This window comes from Macrotis lagotis, chromosome 2 (genome assembly GCF_037893015.1).
Source record: "Macrotis lagotis isolate mMagLag1 chromosome 2, bilby.v1.9.chrom.fasta, whole genome shotgun sequence".
NCBI lineage: Eukaryota > Metazoa > Chordata > Mammalia > Peramelemorphia > Peramelidae > Macrotis > Macrotis lagotis.
This window is the reverse complement of record NC_133659.1, coordinates 127,850,562-127,875,070: the sequence shown is the minus strand read 5'-3', so window position 1 is coordinate 127,875,070 and position 24,509 is coordinate 127,850,562. Positions and strand designations below refer to the sequence as shown.

General features: G+C 36.4%; 1 protein-coding gene across 3 annotated transcripts in view; it reads left to right on the top strand.

The window, feature by feature from the left end:
- Positions 1-24,509, top strand: part of SUSD4 (sushi domain containing 4) — a 226,248-nt gene that overhangs the window by 89,847 nt on the left and 111,892 nt on the right. For all 3 annotated transcript variants that reach the window (XM_074222767.1, XM_074222766.1, XM_074222765.1), the window contains exon 3: positions 17,793-18,005. In XM_074222767.1, coding sequence (XP_074078868.1) covers positions 17,793-18,005 — 213 coding nt within the window. The remainder of the gene's footprint in view (positions 1-17,792; positions 18,006-24,509) is intronic.

Sequence of the window (24,509 nt, the reverse complement as noted above, 5' to 3'; positions counted from 1 at the left end):
CTAAGAAGTATTCCAGCTGTGACTTGAACCTAGAGCTTATTATGTGATTAGTGTGCTCTGTTACTAAAATATCATCCTTCTCTTCAAATTTTCCTGACAAGTACACTGTAGTAGAACTAGTTGAGGTATCTAGATGGGCGGCGGGTAAAGCACCAGCCCTGAAGTCAGGAATATCCAAGTTCAAATCCAGCCTCAGACACTTGCTAGCTGTGTGACCTTGGGCAAGTCACTTAATCCTGATTGCCTTGGATTCGGGGCCATCTCTAGTTGTCCTGATTCATATCTGGCCCCAGGACCAAGATAACCCTGGAGGAGAAGGTGAGACTGGTGATTAGCAGAGCCCCCCCCCCACCCTTACTCAAATCCAATTCATATGCAAGTCATGGCATCACCTCCTTAATGTCATAATCTTCAAGAACAAAGGACAAACATCATCAAACATCATCACAGTGGATAGAATGACCCAAGAGTCAGGAAAACCCAAGTTCAGATCCTATCTCAAATATTTACTTACCTTCTGAGTGAATCAGTGTGCAGTTGGCCACCTCAGTTTCTTTGTCTATAAAATGGGGATAATAATAGCACCTACTAGATCCTAGGTCAAACACCTTGCTTTAGTTATAAATGCTAGTTACTATCATCTCAAAATGTAGCAAATCAATTCATAGTTATAGATGGATTTATATTATACTCTTAAAGGGTGTATTTCAACAAGAAAGAAGAAATATTCTCCCTGCATTCATAGGCTGTAGGGCCATTGCTGTGCTCTTTGAGGAAAGTGAGAACCTGTACACTTATAAGTGTACTGTGATAAAGTATCATTATAAGGTATTTGGAAAGTTACAACACATAGTGTAGTTTTCTACTTTAAAAAACGCTTTCTAGAGAAACTTGTTCTACTCAAAAATCGTTGATTAGTGAGGGTCTATAGATAGCTTAAATAAAAATAGCTAATAAAGTTGCAAGTTTTAAAAACAGCATTTCCCAACCTATGTCTTTGGAAACATGATATTCCTGTCAATCCAGTAATCATTTGTTAACAACACAGTACTTTGGATATAGAGTAGCTTAATAAATACTATACATTCAACTGTCTACACTGTGCAAAATTAATATTCTACACTCCTTGCTTTCAAGGGCCTTACAGTCTAATTAGCAGGAAGGCCAAATGCACCAATAATTCTAATATGAGAAGGGAGATGAGTCACTTGGCCTCAACCATGTCCTCATCTGAAAAATGAAAGGAATATGACTAAATAACTTGTGAGTTCATTTCAACTATAAATCTATGATCCCAAGAAGTAAATAGGAGAGCTCCAGGCAATGGGCTCTAAGAAGGTTGAAGAGAGAGGGAGAGATTCTATTCATCTCCACTAGTTCAGGCAAGGTTTTGTTAAGTAGGTAGCATCTCAGTTGAAAAGAGGAATTCTAACAGACTTTAACTAAAGTGGATGTTTGCCTGACCTAGCATTTAAATCATGTATTCCAATTTGAATTGAAAACTTTGAAAGAGAATTTAGATGCTAGTGATAATTCCCCCTATATTTCCAATATATCCTTTGAGAATATTTTATTCTATTTCATGTCAGTATGACTAGGACCCTGGGTTCTCAAAAACTATGCCAGAAAAACATAAGCTCTTACAGATCTCACCAAGCTGAAAAAGCGTTGGATTGAGTCCTAGTGACATATTGGGTCTGCCCAGAGTCTGAGGACCAGGCTGGCTAAGCATGGAAAGGCTTGCTACTAGAATACTAGCAACTATGAATTGAAAGATTTTGGAAACCCATGAGCCAATTTTTAAAAAATACAAAATGGTACCCATTGTAGCAGTGGTGGTAGCAGAATAGTGGAAAAGTGAGAAAAGAATATTAAGGATTATCAGATTTTCATACAGTCTATGACCATTAATGTAATTGTTGATACTATGAAAATGTTGTTTAAAAAAAAGCAAAAAAATGAATTGATACACTAATTATATTTTTCTGTTAATAATATGTTTAGCTTTTAAAGTCTTTTGTCATCTGCCTCTAGTCTGTCTTTCCACATTTGTTCTTCTTTCTATCCTCTGAGATTCAGCCAAACAGACCCATGTGCTGTCCCTTCTAGGTGACTTTGTCCAGCCTGTCCAAGTCTGGGAATGTGCTCCTTGGGAATATATTCCTTCTCCACCTCTGCTTATTAAAATTGATGTCCTTATTCCACACTCAACTTCAGTAGGATCTCCTGTATAAGACCTTTTGGAACTCCCAAAAACTAGTGCCTCCCTCCCTGAAATTACTTGTGTGTGTGTTATATGTATGTATGTATGTATGTATGTATATATGCAGTGTGATTTCAATTCCAACCTGATCTATTCTGCTGACGCACAGATGTAGAAAAATGATAATTGTTTAAAAGAAGAAAGGGGGGTGGCTAGGTGGCGTAGTGGATAAAGCACAGGCCCCGGAGTCAGTAGTACCTGGGCTCAAATCCGGTCTCAGATGCTTAATAATTACCTAGCTGTGTGGCCTTGGGCAAGCCACATAACCCCATTTGCCTTGCAAAAAAAAACCCTTAAAAAAAAAGAAGAAAGGGACAGCTAGGTGGTGCAATGAATAGAGTGTAGGACCTGGAGTGAGGAAGACTTATTTTTCTCAGTTCAAATTTGGCTTCAGATATTTACTAGCAGTACTATCCTGGGCAAATCGTTTAGCCTCTCTTAGACTCAATTTCCTCAATTATTAAATGAGTTATGGAAGGAAATGGAAAGCTACCCTAATATCTTCTCCAAGAAAACTCTAAAAAAAGAGCTACAGAGAGTCGGACAGGATTGAAAAATGTTATAATAGAAGCATTAGTACTTTCACTATATTATGTTACACTGTGCTATACTTTGCCATATGCTAAACTACGTTCTACTGTACTACCATACTATACCATACTATACCATACTATACTATGCTTTGCTATGCTGTATTCTACTATACCACATAATACTATGCTATATACTATGCTCTACTATACCTTACTATATTCACTAAATTATACTATGTTATGCTGTGTGCTATACCCTATTACTATTCTATGCTATGCTATGCTATACTATATTATCCTGTACTGTACTGTGCTATGTTATGCTATGCTGTGCTCTACTATACTCTACAACTGTATTATACAATACTTTGTTCTACTGTGCTCTACTACACTATACTATACTATATTATACTTTACTATACTATACTAAAATGTACTGTACTGTACTGTATGCTATGCTAGGCTATACTGTACTCCACTGTGCTATCATAAACTTTAACCATCTGAAAGGAACTGACAGGACCAAGGAACTAAATGAAGCCCTGAAGTCACCTCAACCAGAAATGTATTAGGGTCAACTTTTACTGCTTCATAAGAGTCAATGATTAAATTTTTAGTGTGAGCATTTACATCTCAGAAATCATTAAAATTCTTCAAATCAGAACTTGATTTTTTGCTTTGATGATTAATTTAGCCTTAAGAAAGTATTAATTATACTGTGCCATGTTATAAATTCTTCTTTTTCAGAAAGCTGGTGGTTACACAATTACCAGCACACCCCTGACCTCAGTCAACCATTCTTGATTTCCTTGATAAGTGTAAGAATATGGGAACCAAGGGCCATAGCAGTCTGTAGGTATCTTGGTATGAGACTGACCTAAAACCAGGTTATTGCAAAAACATATATGGATGATCTTTTCCTCTCTCCAATTCATCCTCCAAGCAACTACAAAATGACATTTCTATGGCACAGTGGATAAAGCACCGGCCCTGGAGTCAGGAGTACCTGGGTTCAAATCCGGTTTCAGACACTTAATAATTACCTAGCTGTGTGGCTTTGGGCAAGCCACTTAATACCATTGCCTTGAAAAAAAACCAACCTTAAAAAAATGACATTTCTAAAGTGGCACTGATCAAGTCACTTCCTGGTCACAGATGCCATGTCAAAAGTTTAACAGAATTAAGTCAGAATTAAATGACTTGCCCAGGATCAAACAGCTTGAATCTCAAGTATTTGAGAATGGAATCGAACTCAGGTACTCCTGACTCTTGGGCTGGTACTCTATACACTATGTCATCTAATTGCCCTCACTCCCCTGTGCCCCCAGTGCCTTCATTTTCAATTCCAGGGAAAAAATCCATTTGTATATATCTTTTCAAAAATATTTATATTAATTTTCAGTATGAAAATAACAACTAACGAAAGGACTTTAAAACTTGCAAAGCACTTTATATATGTTATCTATATGTTATCTCATTTAATCTTGCTACTATTATTGTCCCTGTTTTACAGTTGAAGAAACTGGGACTGAGAGAGGTAAAAGAGTGCACAGTTTGTAAATGTGTGGGAGGTAAAATTTGAACTCAGATCTTTCTGACTGTAAGACCAGCACTCTCTATTGTGCTGCTTCTGCTTCTGTTTTGCTTGGGAAATTCCCTGATTATATTTTTTTTCAGGTATTATTATTTTTTTTTTTTTTGGAGCCAGCTAGGTAGTGCAATAGATAGAGCACCAACCCTGGAGTCAGGAGGACCTGAGTTCAATTTTGACCTCAGACACTTAATAGTTATCTAGCTATGTGACCTTGGGCAAGTCACCTAACCCCATTGCCTTGCAAAACCATAAAAAAAACAATGACAGCAAAGTCTTACTTGAGTAAAGAGAACTAGAAACCAGGGAGAAAATGCATAGGACTAATTAATTTTTTAATTTAAGGTATCCTCCCATATTACATAAACCTATGATAAAACTGCCTTGTATACACAATTAACTATAATTTATAAGATCTTAGCAGTAAAAGAATAGAAAATTCCTTCTCTGCTACTCTCCTTGGTCTCCCAAAGATGTATTTTCTATCCTTTTCTTTCAGGATAATCAAAAAAATAAAAGATAAATATTTCTAGATACTGAGACAAGTAAAAGCTTTCAGAGTATGATTCAGTTATATGGTTGAGGACCAGAGATCTTACTCTATTCCAAACTTGATTTAGAGCAAGTCTTGGGCCAGGGTGCTATGGAAGTGAGGAATTAAGAAGTATTATGGGAGGGAGAAAGGGAATCATAGTCATAAGATTTGAAGCTGGAAGGGATTTTAGGTACCCTCTAATCGACTTTTCTCATTTTACAGATTCAGACTCTAAGACTCAGAGGGGTGAGGTAATTTATCCAAACTACTAGGAATTAGAAAAGGAGAAATTTGAACTGAAGTCTGGAGCATTTAGAAGATAATTGAAAGATGCCACTTTTAGCATTTCGAATTTTTTATTGTCATGAACATTTTTGCTTTTATAATGTAATGACTTAAAGATATAAGTCATAGGTGAGAAGATAGAGGAGACATATTTGAAAGAAATTCCAGTTTGATTCATGATAATTTTGTGTGTCTTAAATCATTTTAAATCTTTCAAGAATTTTTTTTATCCGGTATTTCGAAGATAAGAAGAAAATAAGCAACTTAAAGAAACATTTGAAATCATCTTTCAGGATTATGATTTGGGGACCGACAAAAGTCAACAGAAAAAAGATTCAGACTATCACAATTGGAAGGAACTGAAGAGATCATATATCCCTGCCATTAATTACATGAAGAATGCAAACAACATGTACATAGAAAAGCAAATATTTATGTAAACAAAGTTATTCAAAGTAGTTTAAAGAGGGAGATACTATTTAAAAGCTGAGGTAGTCACAGCAAGGTTCATGTAGGATATGTACCTGACCTGAGCTTTGAGGGTAGAATCTAGCCTCTGATTTACTAGCTGTGTGATCCTGGGCAAGTCATTTAATCCAGTTTGCCTCAGTTTCCTCATTCGTAAAAATGAACTGGAGAAGGAAATGGAAAACCAATCTAGTTTCTTTGCCAAGAAACCACAAATGGGACCACAGAGGGTTGTACACAACTGAACAACAACAATTGAATAATATAGTGGATCAAAGAGAGACTGAGGAGGATGTCTAAATAATAGGCTAGTACAGACGTTCAGGTAAGAGGTGATGAAGTCCTAAACTAGGGTATAAGATATTTGAGTGGAGAGAAGGGGACATATATGAAAAATGTTATATAAGTAAAAAACTTGGGAAACAATTAGATGTTAGGATTGAATGAGAGGGAAGAAATAAGCATGATTCTAAGGTTGCTAATTTGGGTACTTAGAAGAATGGTCCCTCACGGGGAGAGGGCTTGGGGCAGGAAAGTGAGGAGGGTCTTAACTGATTACAACAAATAAAATATTTTTAATTGAAATTTTATTTTATTTTCCCAATTTACATGCAGTGGTAGTTTTTCAACATTCATCCATTTTCAAATTTATGAGTTCTACCCTCCCTTTTCCCCCCTACCATCCTTCCTTCCTCCCCTCCAGTGAAGAGTCTAGTAAAAGTTACACATGTACAGTTGTGTTTAAAATATTTATATATTAGTGATGTTGTGAAAGAGGAATTGGAGCTGGGGGGGGACCATTAGAAAGCAAGAAAAAACATAAAGGAAGTTTTTAAAAAAGTGAGTATAGTATGCATTCAGACTTTTGTGTTTTTACTCTAGCTGTAGATGGCACTGTCCATAGCAGGTTGCTAAGGGTTGTTCTTGATCTCTGAACTGCTAAGAGGAGCTGTATCCATCATACTTGATCATTACACAATCTTCTTGTTAATGTGCATAATGTTCTCTTGATTCTGCTCACTTCACTCAGCATCAGTAATTCCTTCCATTCTTTGTTAACCTTAGAGTACATTTTAAATATGGTGGCGGTATTATTGTCCCATGATGCAGACATTTACTCTGGAAGAAATTGATTTTTCTTTTTTTGGAAAATTATAAAAAACAGGTCAAGGTAATTTGAGTAACTTGGTCCAGATACCTTGAAGGAAGTAAATAAAAAAACAAAAAAAACAAATAGAGAGAGTAGGAGTGAGGCTGGAGGTAGGAGACAAATTTCTACCAATCCACTACAGAAACCTCTTGGAATTCTAATAATGACATTCCCGTAGCTATGTGAGGAGATACTTTGGGTAGAGGGTGGCAAAGTAGGACTAATATCTAAAACAGAAGGTCTTTAGATAGACCAGAAACAATCCCTAGAAAACTGTATGAATTTTATCTTAAAGGGACCTTATCTATGCTTGTTCCATTTCCAAGTACAAAACAAAAATACACTGATTTGAAATCTGGATTTCTAACATTATTCTTTGTGGCATATCTAAATAGAACTATATCACAAAATTGGTATTTTTTTTAAAAAAAAATCACATTATGAGTTACCACTGTTTCTAGTGTTTTGAGAATTGAAGCACAGTAAAAGATTTAGGAGTAGATGGGTAATCAAAATGGATTAAATCAAAATGTGGGAAAAGATCCCTCTAAAATGAGGAAGGCTGTGACTGTCACATCTGCAGTGTTTACACATTTTAATCATCTCTAATTTAGATGATATTAAAAGGCTTAATTCCATCACCTATGCTTGATCATATCAAGCAAATTTTTTTTGCATATATCTCTCGGTGGCTCCTAGAATGTCAAAATATTCCTAACAATTATGGAGGAAAGCTAGATTGCTTGATTACTGTCTAAATATTAAAAGTTGCTCCTGGATTCATAATTCCCAGTGCAGTAGATGGCAATGATTCTATAATGCAATCCACATGTGAAGCCTTCACCCCATGTTGATGAGCTTCTGAATTCCTGTTTGTTGTTGTGTCTTCAAGGAAGCTGGGACAAATGGTATTCCATTAGGATTTCTCACAATAAATTGTATATCATATAACCTAAATATTACCATAGTAAATAGCCTTGATTTTGTTTCTGACATTCTTTTGCTTAATTTCCTAAGGGGTATTTTTCCAGAATAAAATCCATTTAAAGTAATGAATGGTAACAGTAATCAATTTTGTTTCCTTCAGACCACTCTAAAATATGTGACTGATAAGACACAGGCTTAAGAGTTAAACTAATGTTAAATCCATAAACAAAAACAAATTAAATTTGAAAGACCCTGGCTTTAATTTATTGGGTACATTGTTCATCTTAAACTTACTTTTTTGCTCTGAGGTCTTTGAGGATGTTTGTGTGTGTGTGTGTGTGTGTGTGTGTGTGTGTGTGTGTGTGTGTGTGTGTTTGTGCGTGTGTTATGGTAAGCTTGGAAGTGCTATATAAAGTTGAATTATTATTCATAAGGTCTAATAACCTGGACAACCTTTCTTCCTTTTCTTTTTCAGTCTATTGATGAATAGGGACTTCTGAAATTATTGAGGAAAATGTTGGAAATTTTGTTCAACTGAATCAGAAGGGCAGAGAGAGTGGCTTGTTCTTGGGTGCTGCTTCTAAGTGTTAAATGCCATCATTACTTACAGTCTGCCCCACTATGCTTTGCTTTTCATTTAAAAGGATCAGAGGCTGGTACTCCAGACTCATGTAGGTTAGGATGCTCTGCTTTATAGCCTAACAATTTTGCTTTGAGAGAGCCTCCCTTCAGAAGCATTCATCATGGCTAAGGAAAAGGGCTCATTTTCTTTATTTTTATGGAGAGTTAGAGAAGAGAGTAGGTTTTTGAACTTCATGGTCTCAAATCAAGATAATTCTGGAAAATGGAACCAACCCTGTCCTCCTGGTCAGAGATAATCTGATGTTCTGTTAGGTAATTGCTGAAATTTTGATAGATATAGAGCTATATAGACAAATCTAGACATATCTAAATATATTGCTGTATCTAGATATATCTAGATATCTATATAAGTCACTTAACCCTGATTGCCTCATATACAGGGCCATCTCCAGTTGTCCTGATTCATATCTGGCCACTGGATTCAGGTTGTTCTGGAGGAGAAAGTGAGGCTGGTGACTTAGGATAGCACCCCCTCACTCAAATCCAATTTATATGCTTGTCATGGTATCACCTCTCTGATGTCATGGTCTTCCTTGAGAATGAAGGACAAACAGTATTATTATTATTATTATTATTTACATATATTTTACTAATATTATTTTGCCTTTTAATGCTCCCCTTTTTGTTATGCTTATTTTATTTACTTATTTAGCATCCATCAATTCATTATTTATTTATTTGTTTGCTTGTTTGTTCAAAGCTAAAAGTTTTAATTCTTTAAGAAACAGATTAAAATCAAGGTGCCACTTTATAATGGTCTTCTATGTACAGGTATACCTCATCTTGTGAACATAGTTGTATTCTGAAAATAGTTAACTATGAAGTGACTTCCTATAGAGCAAGTCACATTTTCCCATTGGTTTCCAAAATAATTTCCAAGGTTTGTTATGGAAATGTGTTTCTATGCCCTTTGTTAAGTGGATTTTGTGGTCTTCATATCCATATAAATCAAATATTCTTAACCTGGGGATCATGAATTTTTTTTTAATAATTGAATTTTATTAAAATTCCTTTTCTTTTGCAATCTCATATCTTATTTTATTCATTTAAAAATATTAATCTGGGTGGCTAGGTGGTTCAGTGGATAGAGTAATGGCCCTGCATTCAGGAGTACCTGAGTTCAAATCAGACCTCAGACATTGAATAATTGCCTAGCTAGGTCATCTTAAAAAAAACCCAAGAAAAAAATACTAATCTGAGAAAGAGCTGATAGGCTTCACTAGACAGACAAAGGGTTTTATGGAAGAAAAAAGGTAAATGTCTAAATATTCTTTAGAGCTATATCTATTCTATTTCCAGATCTAGAGCCAGTCAATTTGATACCACCCATCATTCTAACCTGGGGTGGGAACGTTTTAAGGAAGTCCCAACAGGGATCTGATTTGTTCTAAAACATGTAGTATTTCAATGGAAATATTTGAACTGACCACCTTTTGGGGTTTTCTTGACAAAGACACTGGAGTGGTTTACTATTTCCTTCTCCAACTCATTTTACAGGTGAGGAAACTGAGACAAACAGGGCATTTGACTTACCCAGGATCACTCTCCTGGTAAGTTGAATCACAGGTTCCAGAGACTGAAGGAAACTAAGAGATCTAATATAATACCCTCATTTTTATAGGTGAGATTGCTGAAGCAGAGACAGCATCAGTGACTTGCCCAAGATCACTCCAGTTGTAAATGGCAGAATCAGAACTCAAACCTAGGTCTTCTCATTCAAGTCCAATGCCATTTCCACATCAGAACACTACCTCCCTTATTCTAGCTTCTTTTATATCAACTTGACTGATGAGTCCTTGTTGAAGATGAAGTATGCTATTCTCAAAAACATGAACCAATGCCACTGATAGGAAAAGGATATTATTATCTCCATCACTTTAAAGATTTGATTCATTCCTTATGGAAGTATCGTACTACATCTCCAACAGGGACTCAGCAGTGAAGATAGAAGCAAAAATCCCAGATATGCCAAAATATTTATAGAAGTATTTTTGTTGTAGTAAAGAGGGGGAGATGGCTAAAGAAATAGTAATATATGAATGTAATGGCAATGATGAATATGAAGCCTGTGAAGAAACATAGAGATACTTATGTGAACTAGAATAGAAAGTGAAGTAAGCAGAATTGGGAAGATGATATAAACACTGACTTCCAGTGTAAATGGAAATAACCACTCCCCAAAATAAAGGTGAAAGCTGGGTAGTTCTTATGACTATGCTTGACTCCAAGGAAGAGAAAAGGTACTTTCTTTTTTTGCAAAATGGAACACTGGATATATTGGTAGAACTTGGTATGCTGGTTAGTTTTGCTGAACTGCTCTTTTCCCCTCTTTTTAAAAAATTTGGGTTATAAAGAATAGTTCTCTGAGTAGGAGAGAAGGGAGGAATATATTGAAATATGAATGTGGTATAGAAATTAAAAGTATCAACAGAAATTTTAAAATAATTTAAGGTAGGAGGTAGTGTGTCAGTGTCATGAATATTTCAGGTTAAAAGATTGTCACATGGTATTTGGGATTAACAATCTCTTAGGAGGCAAGGCTCACCTTGGCCTCTTTCATTGCTGAGTCCATAGTGTTTAGGGATTGGTGAGATGTTAAAGAGGATTTTCAGCTAATGCTCCATTATGAGACCCCATGTGATTGAAACAGAATTATATTTTTTTCCTGGTGATGAGCCAGTAGAAAAAAAAAACAGATTCTAACCTGAAAAGCTGGGAACTGGGGGTCCAGTTATAGTGAGCAAGATTTGTTAAATAGTCAGTAGTAACTTCCAAAAGTAGTTTACAAGTTTGAAATTTCTCCTCTTTTAGAATTCTGAGGTCAAGGACTAATTTTTGAATATCTATCTCAATTACAAGAGGTACTTCAGAAATACTTGATTTAACTGGTACCTAATACGGATTAGGTCTTCTTTTCTTGGGAACTGCTTTCATGAAATTAATTGTAATGAGGTTAAACAGTGGATTGAATTGAGGAATCAGAAGAACTGAGTTCAGGTCTCAATTTTGCTATCACTGTGAGATCTCCCTGATCAGAAACTCTGGAGGTCTTCCCAGATTGATGTTTATGTGATGGTAAATTAGGTCAACTTTTGTCTCATTTCTTACCTAGTCCTTAATTATTGAATGGGTGTTGCTTCAGATTGACTGAGATCTGGAAAGACCTTAATTTAGAAAGGTCAAGGTCATCCACTGCATCCTGGGCCATTGCCAGCCGTCTTGACTTTTGTCTTTCCTATGGACTGTGATGATCCTGGGGGAGAGAGTGAGGCTGATGCCTTTGCACAGCTCTGCCTCAATTTAAATACAATTCAAGAGCTAGTCAAGATTAGAAGACCAACTGTGGAATATTTATTGAAGGCAATGAGATAGCCGAAAGATCTTTACCCCATCTCAGCTTTGCCACTAAGACCCTCTGTTACTTTGGGGAAACCGTTTTCACCTCTTTGGTTGCCCCATTCTTTCAGGGGAAAATATGAAAGGGCTATACTAGGTTTTCTCCATAATCCCTTCTGGCTTTGATACACTGACTCTAAATACTGAATGAATGGACAAATGATAAATGTTATAGAAGTTCAAATGAGAAGTTCTGAGGAGCTTATGGTCACTATTAAAATTCCCAGGTCCTTTTATAAATAAAACAGCTCTGCTTAAACTTTAGCAAGCATGCTGCCTTCACTCTACCCTCTGACCCCCTCACCAGATAAATGGAGCAAAATTGATTCTTTGCCTGTATTCTGTTTCCTCCCTAAAGGCTCATCTAGCAATTTACAGAGGAATGGAAAGCCAGCCTTAGCTCTAAATTGATTTAACTACATTTGATACACTCTTCCTATCTTGAATAAGACTTTTTTGTTATAATAACCCAAAAGATTGCTTTTCACACCTCCTTCATTTTTCTGATTCTTTTCAAAGACTCCTAGTATAGTTCACAGTAAAATTCCCTAGTTGGTGTCATCACACTCCAGAGTAACCAAAGCAGAGGTGTCAAGTCCTCATAATGAGACTGAGGGCTTATTATTCTTTTTTTATGTAGAAAGATAGAGCTACTTTCAAACTACTGCTGCTAATATATTCATTTGGGCAAGTATTAGTTAAAAAAAGGATTCTGTGCATTAGAATAGAAAAGTGACTACTATCCCTTTGTATTTTTAAAGGAAGCAGAAGCTGCTGTTCTGTCCTATAATATGTCATATATGTGTGTGTGTGTGTGTGTGTGTGTGTGTGTGTATATATATATATATATATGTATATGTATATATGCTGGAACCCAGGGTTTGACTCCTAGTTCAGCAAATGACCTGTTCCACCAGGAAATAAGAGCAAATAATTAATAAGAAGAACAATAATAGCTAATATTTAAGTAGTGCTTTAAAATTTGCAAAAGACTTTCAAAATATTTTTTATCTCTACTACAACTGTGAGAAGTAGAGGCTGTTATTAGTCCTGTTTTATAAATGAAGCAGTTGTCATTTAAATAAATTGCCCAAGATCACACTTAGTAAATATCTGAGGCTAGATTTGAATTCAGGTGTTCTGAATTCCAAACCCAGCAGGATCTCTCCACTGTACCACCTAATTCACTTTACTTTTTTTGAAGGCAATTGAGGTTAAATGACTTGCCCAAGATCATAAAGCAATTAAGTATCTGAGGTCAAATATGAACTCAACTCCTTCTGACTCCAGGGTTGGTACTTTATCCACTGTACTACCTAGCTACTTTCCACCTAATTCATTTTTAAAAATTGACAACCTAGATGATCATGACTTAATCTATAAAGGAATTATTTATTTACATTAACATTCAAAATCATACTAAAGGGAAACTATTATCTATATTGGCTTCTCCCTTTTTTTAAGTCTCAAGGACCAGTATGGCATGGTGATTGGAGTACTGAGCTTGTAGTCAGGAAGACTTGGGTTCTAATTCTGCCTTTGACATTGTCTATCTGGGTGACTTTGGGGTAAATAACATAAGCCTCAGTTTGGTCATGCTGAAATGGATGTGTTATGAGGGTTAAATAAGAAAAGGTATTTAAAGTGCTTTGAAAATTTTAAAGCTATGTTAAACTTGGCCTTTATCCATTTTTGTGAGAATATAGTTTAGGAGATAGAATGGGAGTTGACAAGAACCTAAAGATCAATAATTCCCAACTTTGAAAGACATAGGGTCTCTGGTCAATCCAAAAAGCAACTAAGACTTCAGAGGACTCACACTGAAACAGGTTACCTACCTCGTGTTAGAGTTGATGGACTCAGATTTGGGGGAGGACACAACCAAAACAGGAATTTGTTTTGCTTCATTATGTATGTATGTATGTATGTATGTATGTATGTAGTAGCAGATTTTATTTTTCTTGCTTTCTCAGTGGAGATAGGGGCAGGTCAGGAGGGAGAAAAATTGGACATTCATTTAAATTTTTTTGCATTTAAAAACTACTTACAGATTTAAAAAAGGAAAACTGTTTAGAAGATGATTTATTCTTAGGTTAGAAGATATGTGTTATAGTGAAATAAGCATTGGAATGGGAAGCAGAAAATCTGGTTTCTAGTCTTGACTCTATTGCTAATTAGCTATGTGACTTTAGGCAAATCATTTAAACCTCTGACTTCAGTTTCCTCATCTGTAAAATGGGAAAATTGAACCTGTTCATCTCAGTGGTTCCTTCCTACTCAAACATTCTATGATTCTATGATTATTCAGCAAGTCTGCATGCTTGTTATTTTTTTCTTTCCCTTTTTTCATGTCTGGATAGAGTGGAACACCCATCACCACTCAATGTGCAAGTGATCTGATGACCTTGCAAATATTTTGGTGGATGATGGTGGTTATCATCTTCAAAGGGTGATCCTTTACAAAATGCCCTTATGGAAAACTGATCCAGTTTGGAAATTGATATGCAGGGGTATGAGGAGGAAGATAACCATTTAAAAAGTACCATTTGTGACTCTCACTATCCCAAGCAAAAAATATTTATCCTGCTCAATAGAAGTAATTTCCTTAGGTGAAGACTAGTTCTACTTTTTACCATTCCAGGCTTCACTTGGTCCTGGCTTGCACATTTCCCCTCCTTTTTTTTCAGGGATTGCATCCCTAAATTCATATTTCTTATTGCTAACATAGACACATCAAAAAGTCAAGTGTTGGAAATGAAGTATCTCCCAGTACTTCAAAATGGAAAAGAATGGACAGGTTATACAAGTTTTCAGACAAAGTGATTTTTTGTTGTTATCTCAAAGTGTATAGAATTGACTTTTAGGAAACACCACAACTTTTGCATGAATCTCACATCTCTTTTTTATGATGGTGGCATTCATTTATCTGATAGAATCAAAGCTAAATACTGAATCTTCAGCTTTCTAATAAAACTAGTTCTCTTTCTGATGTGCATAGAAGGGAATGTCTAGCCTAATAGTTTATGCCTAAAATTATATCATTGGGGACAATGCTCAAGTTTTTGAAGAATGAGAAGGGGGTAGAGGGAGGAAAGGGCTGGACTTGCACCATAACTAGGAAAATCTCCAGCACAACCCTCTTCATAGAGGTCATTTCAGAGAAGGAGAGAGGTATTGGGGAGGATTAGGGAAGGTGGAGAGAAGGTGAGGAAAAGAGAAAAAAAAGAAAAGGATTTGAAAGGCAGTATATTCGTCATTGAATTATAGTTGATCAGAACTGGACAGGGTACTCAGGATCGTCTAATGAACTTCATCTTCATTTTTTAGCAGAAAAAAACTGAGCCCCAAGGCAACTGATATGTACAAGATGAATCGGTGACAAATCCAGGACCAGCCCTGATTTCCCAAGTCCTTATTTATTCTGTAACAGTATTTCACAGCCACCGCATTATATAAAATAAACAGTGACTAGGGAGCTTTGAGCCAAGCAGACCCTGAGCCAGTGAAAGGAAGATTCTGAATTTAGTGAGAGACTATTTTTATATTAGACAGAAAGACAAAGGTTCCATCATGCCTCTTGCTAGCAAATCAGCCACAAATAAATAAATAAATAAATGAAGAAATCATGGCAGTGGCCTTTGAGGATTCTATATTTATGTGTGGTAAGCTGTGATTTGAAAATGAATTTCATTGCAATTAATTTTACTTTGTGAATGACATAATGAACCTCTGCTTAAGTTTCCACCACTATACCAGCTCCTCCACCTTTTGCAGACCGTCCAAAGGAAGTCACTGGCATTCTCTGTATAGGGAATGTTTGCAGACCTGTAATGCCTTGTCCCCAAAATGAAAACATAAAGCCACAGTTTGATGGCTTTCCAATATTTCTTGCCCCTTCCTCCATGAGCATTAATTGTTTCATTGCTTTGTGGGAAAGCAATTTGAACATTAACAGCATAGCAATAAACAGTGATCATGTATTGGGAGATGAGGCGAGGAGAAAAGAGAGAAAATCTTTTCTTTGAACAAGTAACATTAGCTACATTTAGGTGCATTTTGATAAAATGCCAGACATTATACAAGAGATTGAATTTCTGATTTGGTTCAGAAGGAGTTGTGGTCTGTCCTCCCTGCCAGTTCCTATTACCACCTCCTTGTATCAATGACAATGTGAAGCAAAATTCTTTAATCAAGACTCCATGTTAGCCAGCTCTCCTACTGTCTTCTCTATTATCTTTTTCATTTGGTTAATTTTGAACAATTAACAGAAAACTTATATAGTTTCTCCTATCTGAAGGCATAAAATATCTGAATGCTTAAAATTCATATCCAAGCTAATGGCAACCAGATTTCTTTTCTCACTATCCTTATTTCATAATCCAAGTAAGACCGTGCTGTAGAAAAAAAAAAATTTTAAATCCCAGTGTTCTTTCTCTAAGCGTCACCACAAAATCCATTAGATCCTCGGGGATCCTCAATTTTACATGGACTCTCTGTTCCTAAGACTGTTGTTTTTTAAAGTTCAGAAATGGATCATTAAGATTTTATAAGGTACATATACATTAATTACAACTACATAAAACATAACAACACCAAAATCTGTTAATGGCACAGATGAAAAGGATTGGAGGGAGGAGAAACATAACTAGTAATTTTTCACCCAGGGTAAGAAGTACAAAATGTGTCCTATCGGTCGAAAATAATTCTTCAAATATTGCTTTAAAACAAATTCACCTGGAGTAGGGCCAGATAACCTGTAATAGTCAGTGGGTAGAGTCTCAGATTTTATAAAGCTAGGGGCAGGAAGAAACAGAGTAGGTCCAGGTGGGAATGAGCTTACCTGGTGTGTGCCTTGCCAGGAGGAAGAAGGCACCATCTGGTAGCTTCCCATTTTAACTAATTATCTCATTAACCATCATCTAAACTGGATTGTTTCTCTGCTGCTGAAGGAATACAAATACTGTCATGCCCTCTAAAAGGCAGGACCCATGAGCAAAGTCCTAGTTGCTCCACCTTAGTTATAGCTCTCCAAAGGAAACTCAGAATCAAATAAGAGATTATTGTTATTATATATAATGAAAGTGTAAACCCACAAGCATACTCCTCTTAGCAGACTATAATTTAGAATTTATGACTTTATTATGCTCCTTTTTATTCCTTATTTTGTTTATTTGATTTTTAATGACTTGTTGGTTATTAAGTCTGTAATAAAAGACTGTAAAGAAAAAGATTGTATAAGGTGGTATGGTTCATTTCCTTTCCTTCTGCCATAAAAATTTTTTCATGGCTCTTGGGGATGGTCAGCTAACTCCAGTGAACAGTCTGCAGAACAGGAGGCTGAGGTATGGGAAGACACAACTTAAATGACATGGCTTAAGTTATACCTACATGGGCTCATACATAAACAAGTCAGGAAATATTTGGTGAATTTGTGAGTATTGGAAGGACTTAAACAGAGCCATATCAATTTGGTTGAATGTGCACCAAAAAAATAACCTCCATGTCCAGGTTATATAATATGACTCTCTCTGTAAATTGGGAATATCAGACTTGAGAGTAGAGCTTTCTAATCTGAAGGAATAAGAAAGATGGACATGTAAGGAGGATGATAGCATCTGTTGAAGGGTTCACTCTTCACCCTATATCCTATAGGAGTTTTTCATCCCTCCCCTTTCAACTTGAATCCTGTTGGCTTTGACATTAAACAGGAAACTATGAGTCCTTCTGGGTGAGTGAGTGATAGAATGCAGAATAGAACAGGGTTTGGGACTACTGAGCAAGTTCATTTCACCATCAGTTCTGTATATTTGAAAACTTCTACAGAACCAAGTCAGGTGATCCTAGGAGATAAGAGGGATGGGTTCAGAGACTTCTCTGATTTATCATTACAGGATTTGATGATCTTCATGCTTGTGCTGACCCAGGAATCCCAGAGTATGGCTTAGGTGATCCTAGGAGATAAGAGGGATGGGTTCAGAGACTTCTCTGATTTATCATTACAGGATTTGATGATCTTCATGCTTGTGCTGACCCAGGAATCCCAGAGTATGGCTCTCGAACCCCCAGTGGAAGTGTTTTCTTCGAAGATTCAGTAGCCCGATTTCACTGCCAAGAAGGATACAAGCTTAGGGGCCCACCAAGAAGACTGTGTATGAAACATTTGAATGGTTCCCTAGGCTGGATACCGACTGATACACCAGCGTGCCTACCAGAAGGTAAGGTATTTAGCAATCTGGGAAAGATCTTAGACTTAAGATAGATTTGGCTGTCTCTTATGGTGTTTGCTGAATATTTTCAAGGGTATGCATGGGTCACAGATGGTCAGAACCCTTCACTCTAATAGATGTCTCAGTTCTTAAGAACCTTGAACACCTGACTAATATGAAATCTGGGAGAGAGGAAGACTAAATTTCAGCAATGAAAAGAATACCATGTCTTCTTTCTCCCAATTATAATTCTATTTATCACCATTTTGTTGACTCTGAGAGAGCATCCAGCCAACATTAGATCTCTGTTACTAGGTTGCCAAATTTGAGGGCATTTCCATTTTACTTGGAGAGAAGCTTGGCAAAAAATATTGTTCAATTACTGTATATGATGATCTCAAAGATATATATGTTTCTCAGAGGATTAAATCAATTACTACTTATTAGTTCCTTGCCAGGGGTAATTCATTTAAAGGAAGAAAGGAATATGGCAAGCAGTGACAGACGAGCAAGATATAGATTTATTTCAAGTCATTATCCCTAATCCTATTGGAAGAAACAACTTGATTTTTGCTGTATGAGTTCGTATTTGGAGTTTCAGAAATATGTTTAGTTTAACTAATTGGAATGATAAACAGTTCTTCATCTACCTCAATGCACTGACTTGTAGCAGTTCTATACTGATAAATCACAAACATTAATTTAGACCTCAACTTTCAAGGTGGCATGAAGCTTTTATTCTACTGAGTTCATTAGAAATCAGAATTTTGGCTTCTAACAGTATTGATTTTATTTCTTTGGACAAAGCTTTTATCATCACAAGTCATAAAAATGTTCACTGAATTTAGTGTGTTTCCCCTATGAAATCTTTTAAACAACATGTGGTCTAAGAAGAAAGAATTGATAGTTCTTTTGGTGGGTGGGGTTATTTCTAAGTTAAAGAGAAGCATGCATGCTAGCAATATAGAAAAGCAACATAACAGGATGTCTATTTTTTTAAACTAGTAAAGAAAAATAAGCATTTATATAGATCTATCTGTAAATATAGATATGTATATATACACTATGCTTAACACTGCAAATATTATCTCATTTGATCCTCACAATAACCATTATAATAATATAATACTTTTATTATCCCATTTTACAGTTGAGGAAACTGAGGCAGACAGTAGTTAAGTGATTGCCCAAGGTCTCACAGCTAGTGTCTGAGACCTGATTTGAACTCTGGTTTTCCTGAACAGAGGAAGCTCATCATTTTATCCAGTGAGCACCTAGTTTCCCCTAGCTTTTCACCATGAAGTGAAAACTCCTAAAGAGAGAATCTTTAATTGGAACGACTGCCCCTAACTTCCAGGGGTGCAGTGTTCAAGTCTTCTGCAGAGAGTAATGAGACTTTCCTTCTGAAATCTGCAATATGAATAAGTGTGTGTGTGTATGCATCATATACAAACATGCATATGTGTATCTATGCATGCAGAATACATGTGCATTGAATATATACCTGGACAGGCTCATATATGTATTATATATATATGTGTGTATATATATATATATATATATATATATATATTGCCTTATGTGTCTGTGTATATAAACATCTGTGCATGTATATGTGTAATACACACACAAAACTAGTTTCCTTACATCTGCTCAGCAACCAGGAAGCCCAGATTTGAAGTGGAACCTGAAATTGAATCCTTAATAAAAAGGAAGATTCAATAACCTATTTTGTTAAATGATTTCTAATCATAAAACTCTACCTACTTGTCTAAGTCAGAAATTTAGAGGGATAAGGATGAAGTATGTGGATGTCTGAACTGTTTTTTCTCCATACTTTTGCTGATGTTACCCTGACCCATGGACCCTGCTCCCCAAAGACACTTATACTATTCATGTTAATGACTAGATCTCATCTTGTGGCAGAATCCTTTTAAGTCATCTGGGCAGGATGGTGCATGCCTTCCCTACTAGGGAAGGCTCAGGCGGTAGAATTAGTGGAGTTCTGGGCTAGAATGGGTCTACAGCTCATCAGGGGTCCATAGTAAGTCTGGCAACAGTATGTTAGGCCCCTGCGTTGGAGGAGAGGGAGGTGGGAAAAGATCTTCAGGCAGCCCAGGTCAGAAACAGAACAGATCAAAATTTCCAGGACTATGCATTGTGGAGTCAGGATACACTTCCAGCTTGGGCAAGAAACTATTCTTCTCTAGTCTGTGTATTTAGACTAGACAAAGTCAGCTGCCTCTAAAAAGACATTGTTGATGAGTTCAAGAAAGCTAGGTGAGATTCCTCAGCTCTTTTCGCTTCCTGAGCAGGAGAAGAGGATTGGACCCCATGGGTAATACTGGTGTCTGTAGATGTACTCAGTGGCCAATGGTCTCCATCCTGGGTTAGTATTGTCAGCCTTGGGACTCTGCAACAGCTCCTATTCTAGGGTACTCTAGGTCATTAGAGGCCACAGTTGACCACATTTTCGTTTAAGAACTTGACCAGGAAGATGTTGTAGTGTCATTCCCAAACATAGCCATGTCTATCTATTGTATCATTGTGTCTCAGGGAGAAAAATAATCCCCCCCCAAAAAAAGCAACAAACTTAAGGTATTGGAATTACAGTTACTGAAGTCCTGTAGGATCTTCTTCATTTCTTGCATAATCTTGGGTCAATCACATGCAAATCGGCCTTCTCAGCATCAGAGGATGACCATCAGGTATCTGTGGTCAACTTGGTTTCATTGATTTTCCTAAAGTTCAAATCAGATCATGTCACACCTTTAGTCAATAAGTTCCAGTGACTCCCTATCACCCTCCCCATCAAACATAAAAGCCTTTTGTTTTACTTATCCTGGTTTTCTTATTCTACTCTATACATGATATGCTATGATCCAGCAAAACTGAAAAACTGATCTATTTGCTGATAATTTCATCTTCCAACTCCAATCTTTACACTGGCTGTTCCTCTTGCCTGGGATATCCTGCTCCTTTACCTTCTCCTTCTAGGTCCCTTGATTCAATTCAAGCCCACCTCCCACAGCACTTTCATGTCACCTACCCCCAATGTAAAATCAGTGTACTCATATTGTATACATCCTGTTTTTAAATGTGAAATTCTTGAGTGAAAGGACTGTATATTTGCCTTGTTTTTAAATGTTAAATTCTTGAGTGAAAGGACTACATATTTGCTTTTCTTAGTAATCCCAACACTTAATATAGCCTGGCCCATGGTAAGCACTGATGAAATGTTAGTTGACCGAGCCAGCAACCACACTGTCCTATGGTTTTATCACCCTTGTGAGAAGGGAGCCAAGGTCTTCAAGCCAATGAAAGCAATGTCCTCCCATCATAAGCTGTGCAAGTCTTCTGACATTAGATGCAGCATGCTGTTCTGGTTGAACTGGGAAAACTAGCTATAGCTACAGTTATTGTAGCAGTGTGATAGTCAAATGGTAGGTTTTTCTTTTTCTTTCATATAGCATTTTATGTATCTTATTGTGAAATTTTGATTCAGTCACAATAGCTGTATTGTCTCTCAGTCTCATTTTCCCCTTCTGCAAAATGTAATGATAAATATATATGTAAATAATAAATAATAATAAAACCTTCCACAATGGATTGTTTGCACACCCTAAAGCACTACATAAATACTATTATCATTAATTGTTATTAATACAGTACAGTCCTTGGTATAGGAAGAAAACAGATGCCCTGAATAGGAGAAGCTGAAACAGAGGGACTTCATAATGTCTTTTCTCTCACACTGTATTCCATGTATAGGAATGTGAAACAGGGCTTCTGAAACCACTTATTCCAAGAGACAGCAGATGGCATGGGACATCTTGAGTCACCTGGTTGTATTGATGGAACTTTCCTTTTCATAGAAACTCATCTTGAGATGCAACATGGCCCTGGCAGCATGCCAGCCCTGCCAGATAGCACACCCTCATCACTCATGCCTAGAAAGATTTGAAAGACAGTATTTTGGAAAGGAAGGGGTCTGCCCTCTTATTCATTACATCATTTTATTCCCATGGGTTCAGAAATCACTGGTACCACTTTCTCTGCTTCTCTCTGCAGGGAAACTGGAGCTGGGACAAAGAAGGCCTATCCAAAACTAACTGAGCAAGAAGCTCCCCCTCTTCCCCAAGCTGTTGTGTCCCCCACTCTCTGCATCCTTTCCCTTGCCAGATCTTTGCAATTTAAAAGTGCCAGGTTCTTATTAGATGCTCTTGATAAAAAGATATCAAAGAATATATATTTCTACTGGTAGGTAATCAATATATTGATTTTTACCTCTTAGGTACCTTGGAACAGGATGGCTTTTTCTGACCCTAATTTTTGCAAAGCTATTTCTATTCTCAGCTCTCATTGGTGATATTGGTTAATCAGTAGCATTATGGTACATTATCAAATGTATAGAACCATAATTCAGAGCTTCAATGGATCCTTAAAATCTTGTCAATGTGGATATTCCTTCCTCTAGTTTAGTTAGCTATAGAATTATAGAATTTTTAAGTCTGAAAGGTTTATTGGAAATCTTCCCACTCCCTAAGAAACTAACTGATTTACCTAAAGCCATAGTTAGTAGAAGAACTTGAGCCAAGAACCTCAGACTTACATACTTCCAGGTCATTGGGATGTTTTTCCCAAGCAAATATCCTCTTTTTTTAAGTATATGTTTTTCTTCATTTTCATTCTCACATATGTATGTGTGTGTGTGTGTGTGTGTGTGTGTGTGTGTTGCTGCCTTACATTCTTACATGGGGAGGCATGCTCCCTATATTTTTCTTTGAATATCTCACTTGTTTCAAGTAAATGATATGCTGAATTTTGAGCTTATAAAACAATTAATTTAAAGAACCATATTACTATGAAGAAATCATTTCCTCTCCTTGGGTCCTAGTGTTTTTGTAATTTAGGGGGCTAGCTTAAGTAATGTTACTCCGATTCTTATTACAGTACCTTAAAGCTTCCAATGTTGGAGGACAGCACCTACCAATGAATCACAATGGAGTATTCCATCTCTGGCAAGCATTACTAATACAGCTAATTGCTATTGTTGTTCAGTTGTATGTAACTCTTCATGATCTGTTTGGAGTTTTCTTGGGGTGATTTGCCATTTCCTTCTCCAACTCACTTTACAGATGAGGAAACTGAGGTAAACAGGGTGAAGTGACTTGCTCAGTGTTTCATAGCTAGTGTTTGAAGTCATATTTGAATTCAGGTCTTCTGATTCTGATTGACCACCTATCTCACTAGCTAACTAGCTAGCATTTATTTAGCATTTTAAGATTTGCAAATATGCTTCTTGCTTGTTTTCATTCGATTCTACCAGATATAATCCGGAAATTCTCTAAGAAAAAAAAAAGGAGGTATGAGTCTGGAATCAGCAGAACCACATAACAAAGAAGACATTTTTATGTTTTGAAGAGTATAGCAGTGATAAACCAAGGTTGGAAAGAAGACAACAAACTGTCCAGAAGAGAAAAAAGATAGCTGTTGGGTGGGGATTATAATTCCAATAAAATTCATTCTTCTAGTGTATTACAAGCAATATGCCAATGAGCTGGGCACCATCTTGGGGTCTCCCTCGCTGAAAGTTTACAACTAAATTCACTCAGGAAATTTTCTTCAGAAGGAATTTCCTTATAATATTATAATAATGATTTAGGGGAAAATATGATTCAGTTTGCAAACTACTTTTCTGGTATGTGCCTTGTAAATTAAAAAGTATCCACTTAAAATAGAGGAAACAGACTGAAATGAAATCAACTTTATTCATTTTTACTCTGAACAAATGAAAATAAAGTCAAGCAAAAGTGAGTTTGTTTCTAGAAAAAACCAATTTTTAATTAATGCTGTTAAAAGGATTTGCTTGTTTAACTTCACTTTGATATAGCTAAGAAACTAAATCAATATCAGGTATTATGCTAGTAGTTGCACACTGGTTAAACACAAGTTTGTTGGTGGGTTTTTTTAATTAAAAACTAAATAATTGAGCAGAGCTCCTGTGTTGGGTCATAGTGTTAATTAGGTTTAGCAGACACTTGAAAGCACACCATTGCCTCAGTTTGGATTCTTCTTCAAGGAGAACAACATTTTTTTAAGCAGACCCTTTTAGCAGCATCCTGAGTTTCGACCTTTTGTGGGTTAAGGGTGGTACTTGAGAGGTCAGCTAGAGGCCCTCTAGTTGGGGACAACTTGCTCCTTACTCAAAAATTGCCATTTTTTCTTTTTTTGTGGCTTCCAGTAGAGTATATCAAAATTAAAAGAAAAGGATAAAAAAGGGGGAAAGAGAGTAAAACTGTAGACTTGAAAATTTTTATGAGTCAGGATTTTAATATTTGAGAAGTTTCAGTCCAGTTCTTCAAAAGGTAAAAGGCCTTTCTTCTTGGCTATTTTTTATCTTCTAAATTTTATTGATGATTTTAAAAGTGAAAACTTTTAGCCTTTACATCCTGTTCAGTTCCTGTAATATGCTCTAGTTATTTATCTCTCCAATGAAAGACCAGCTTAGTC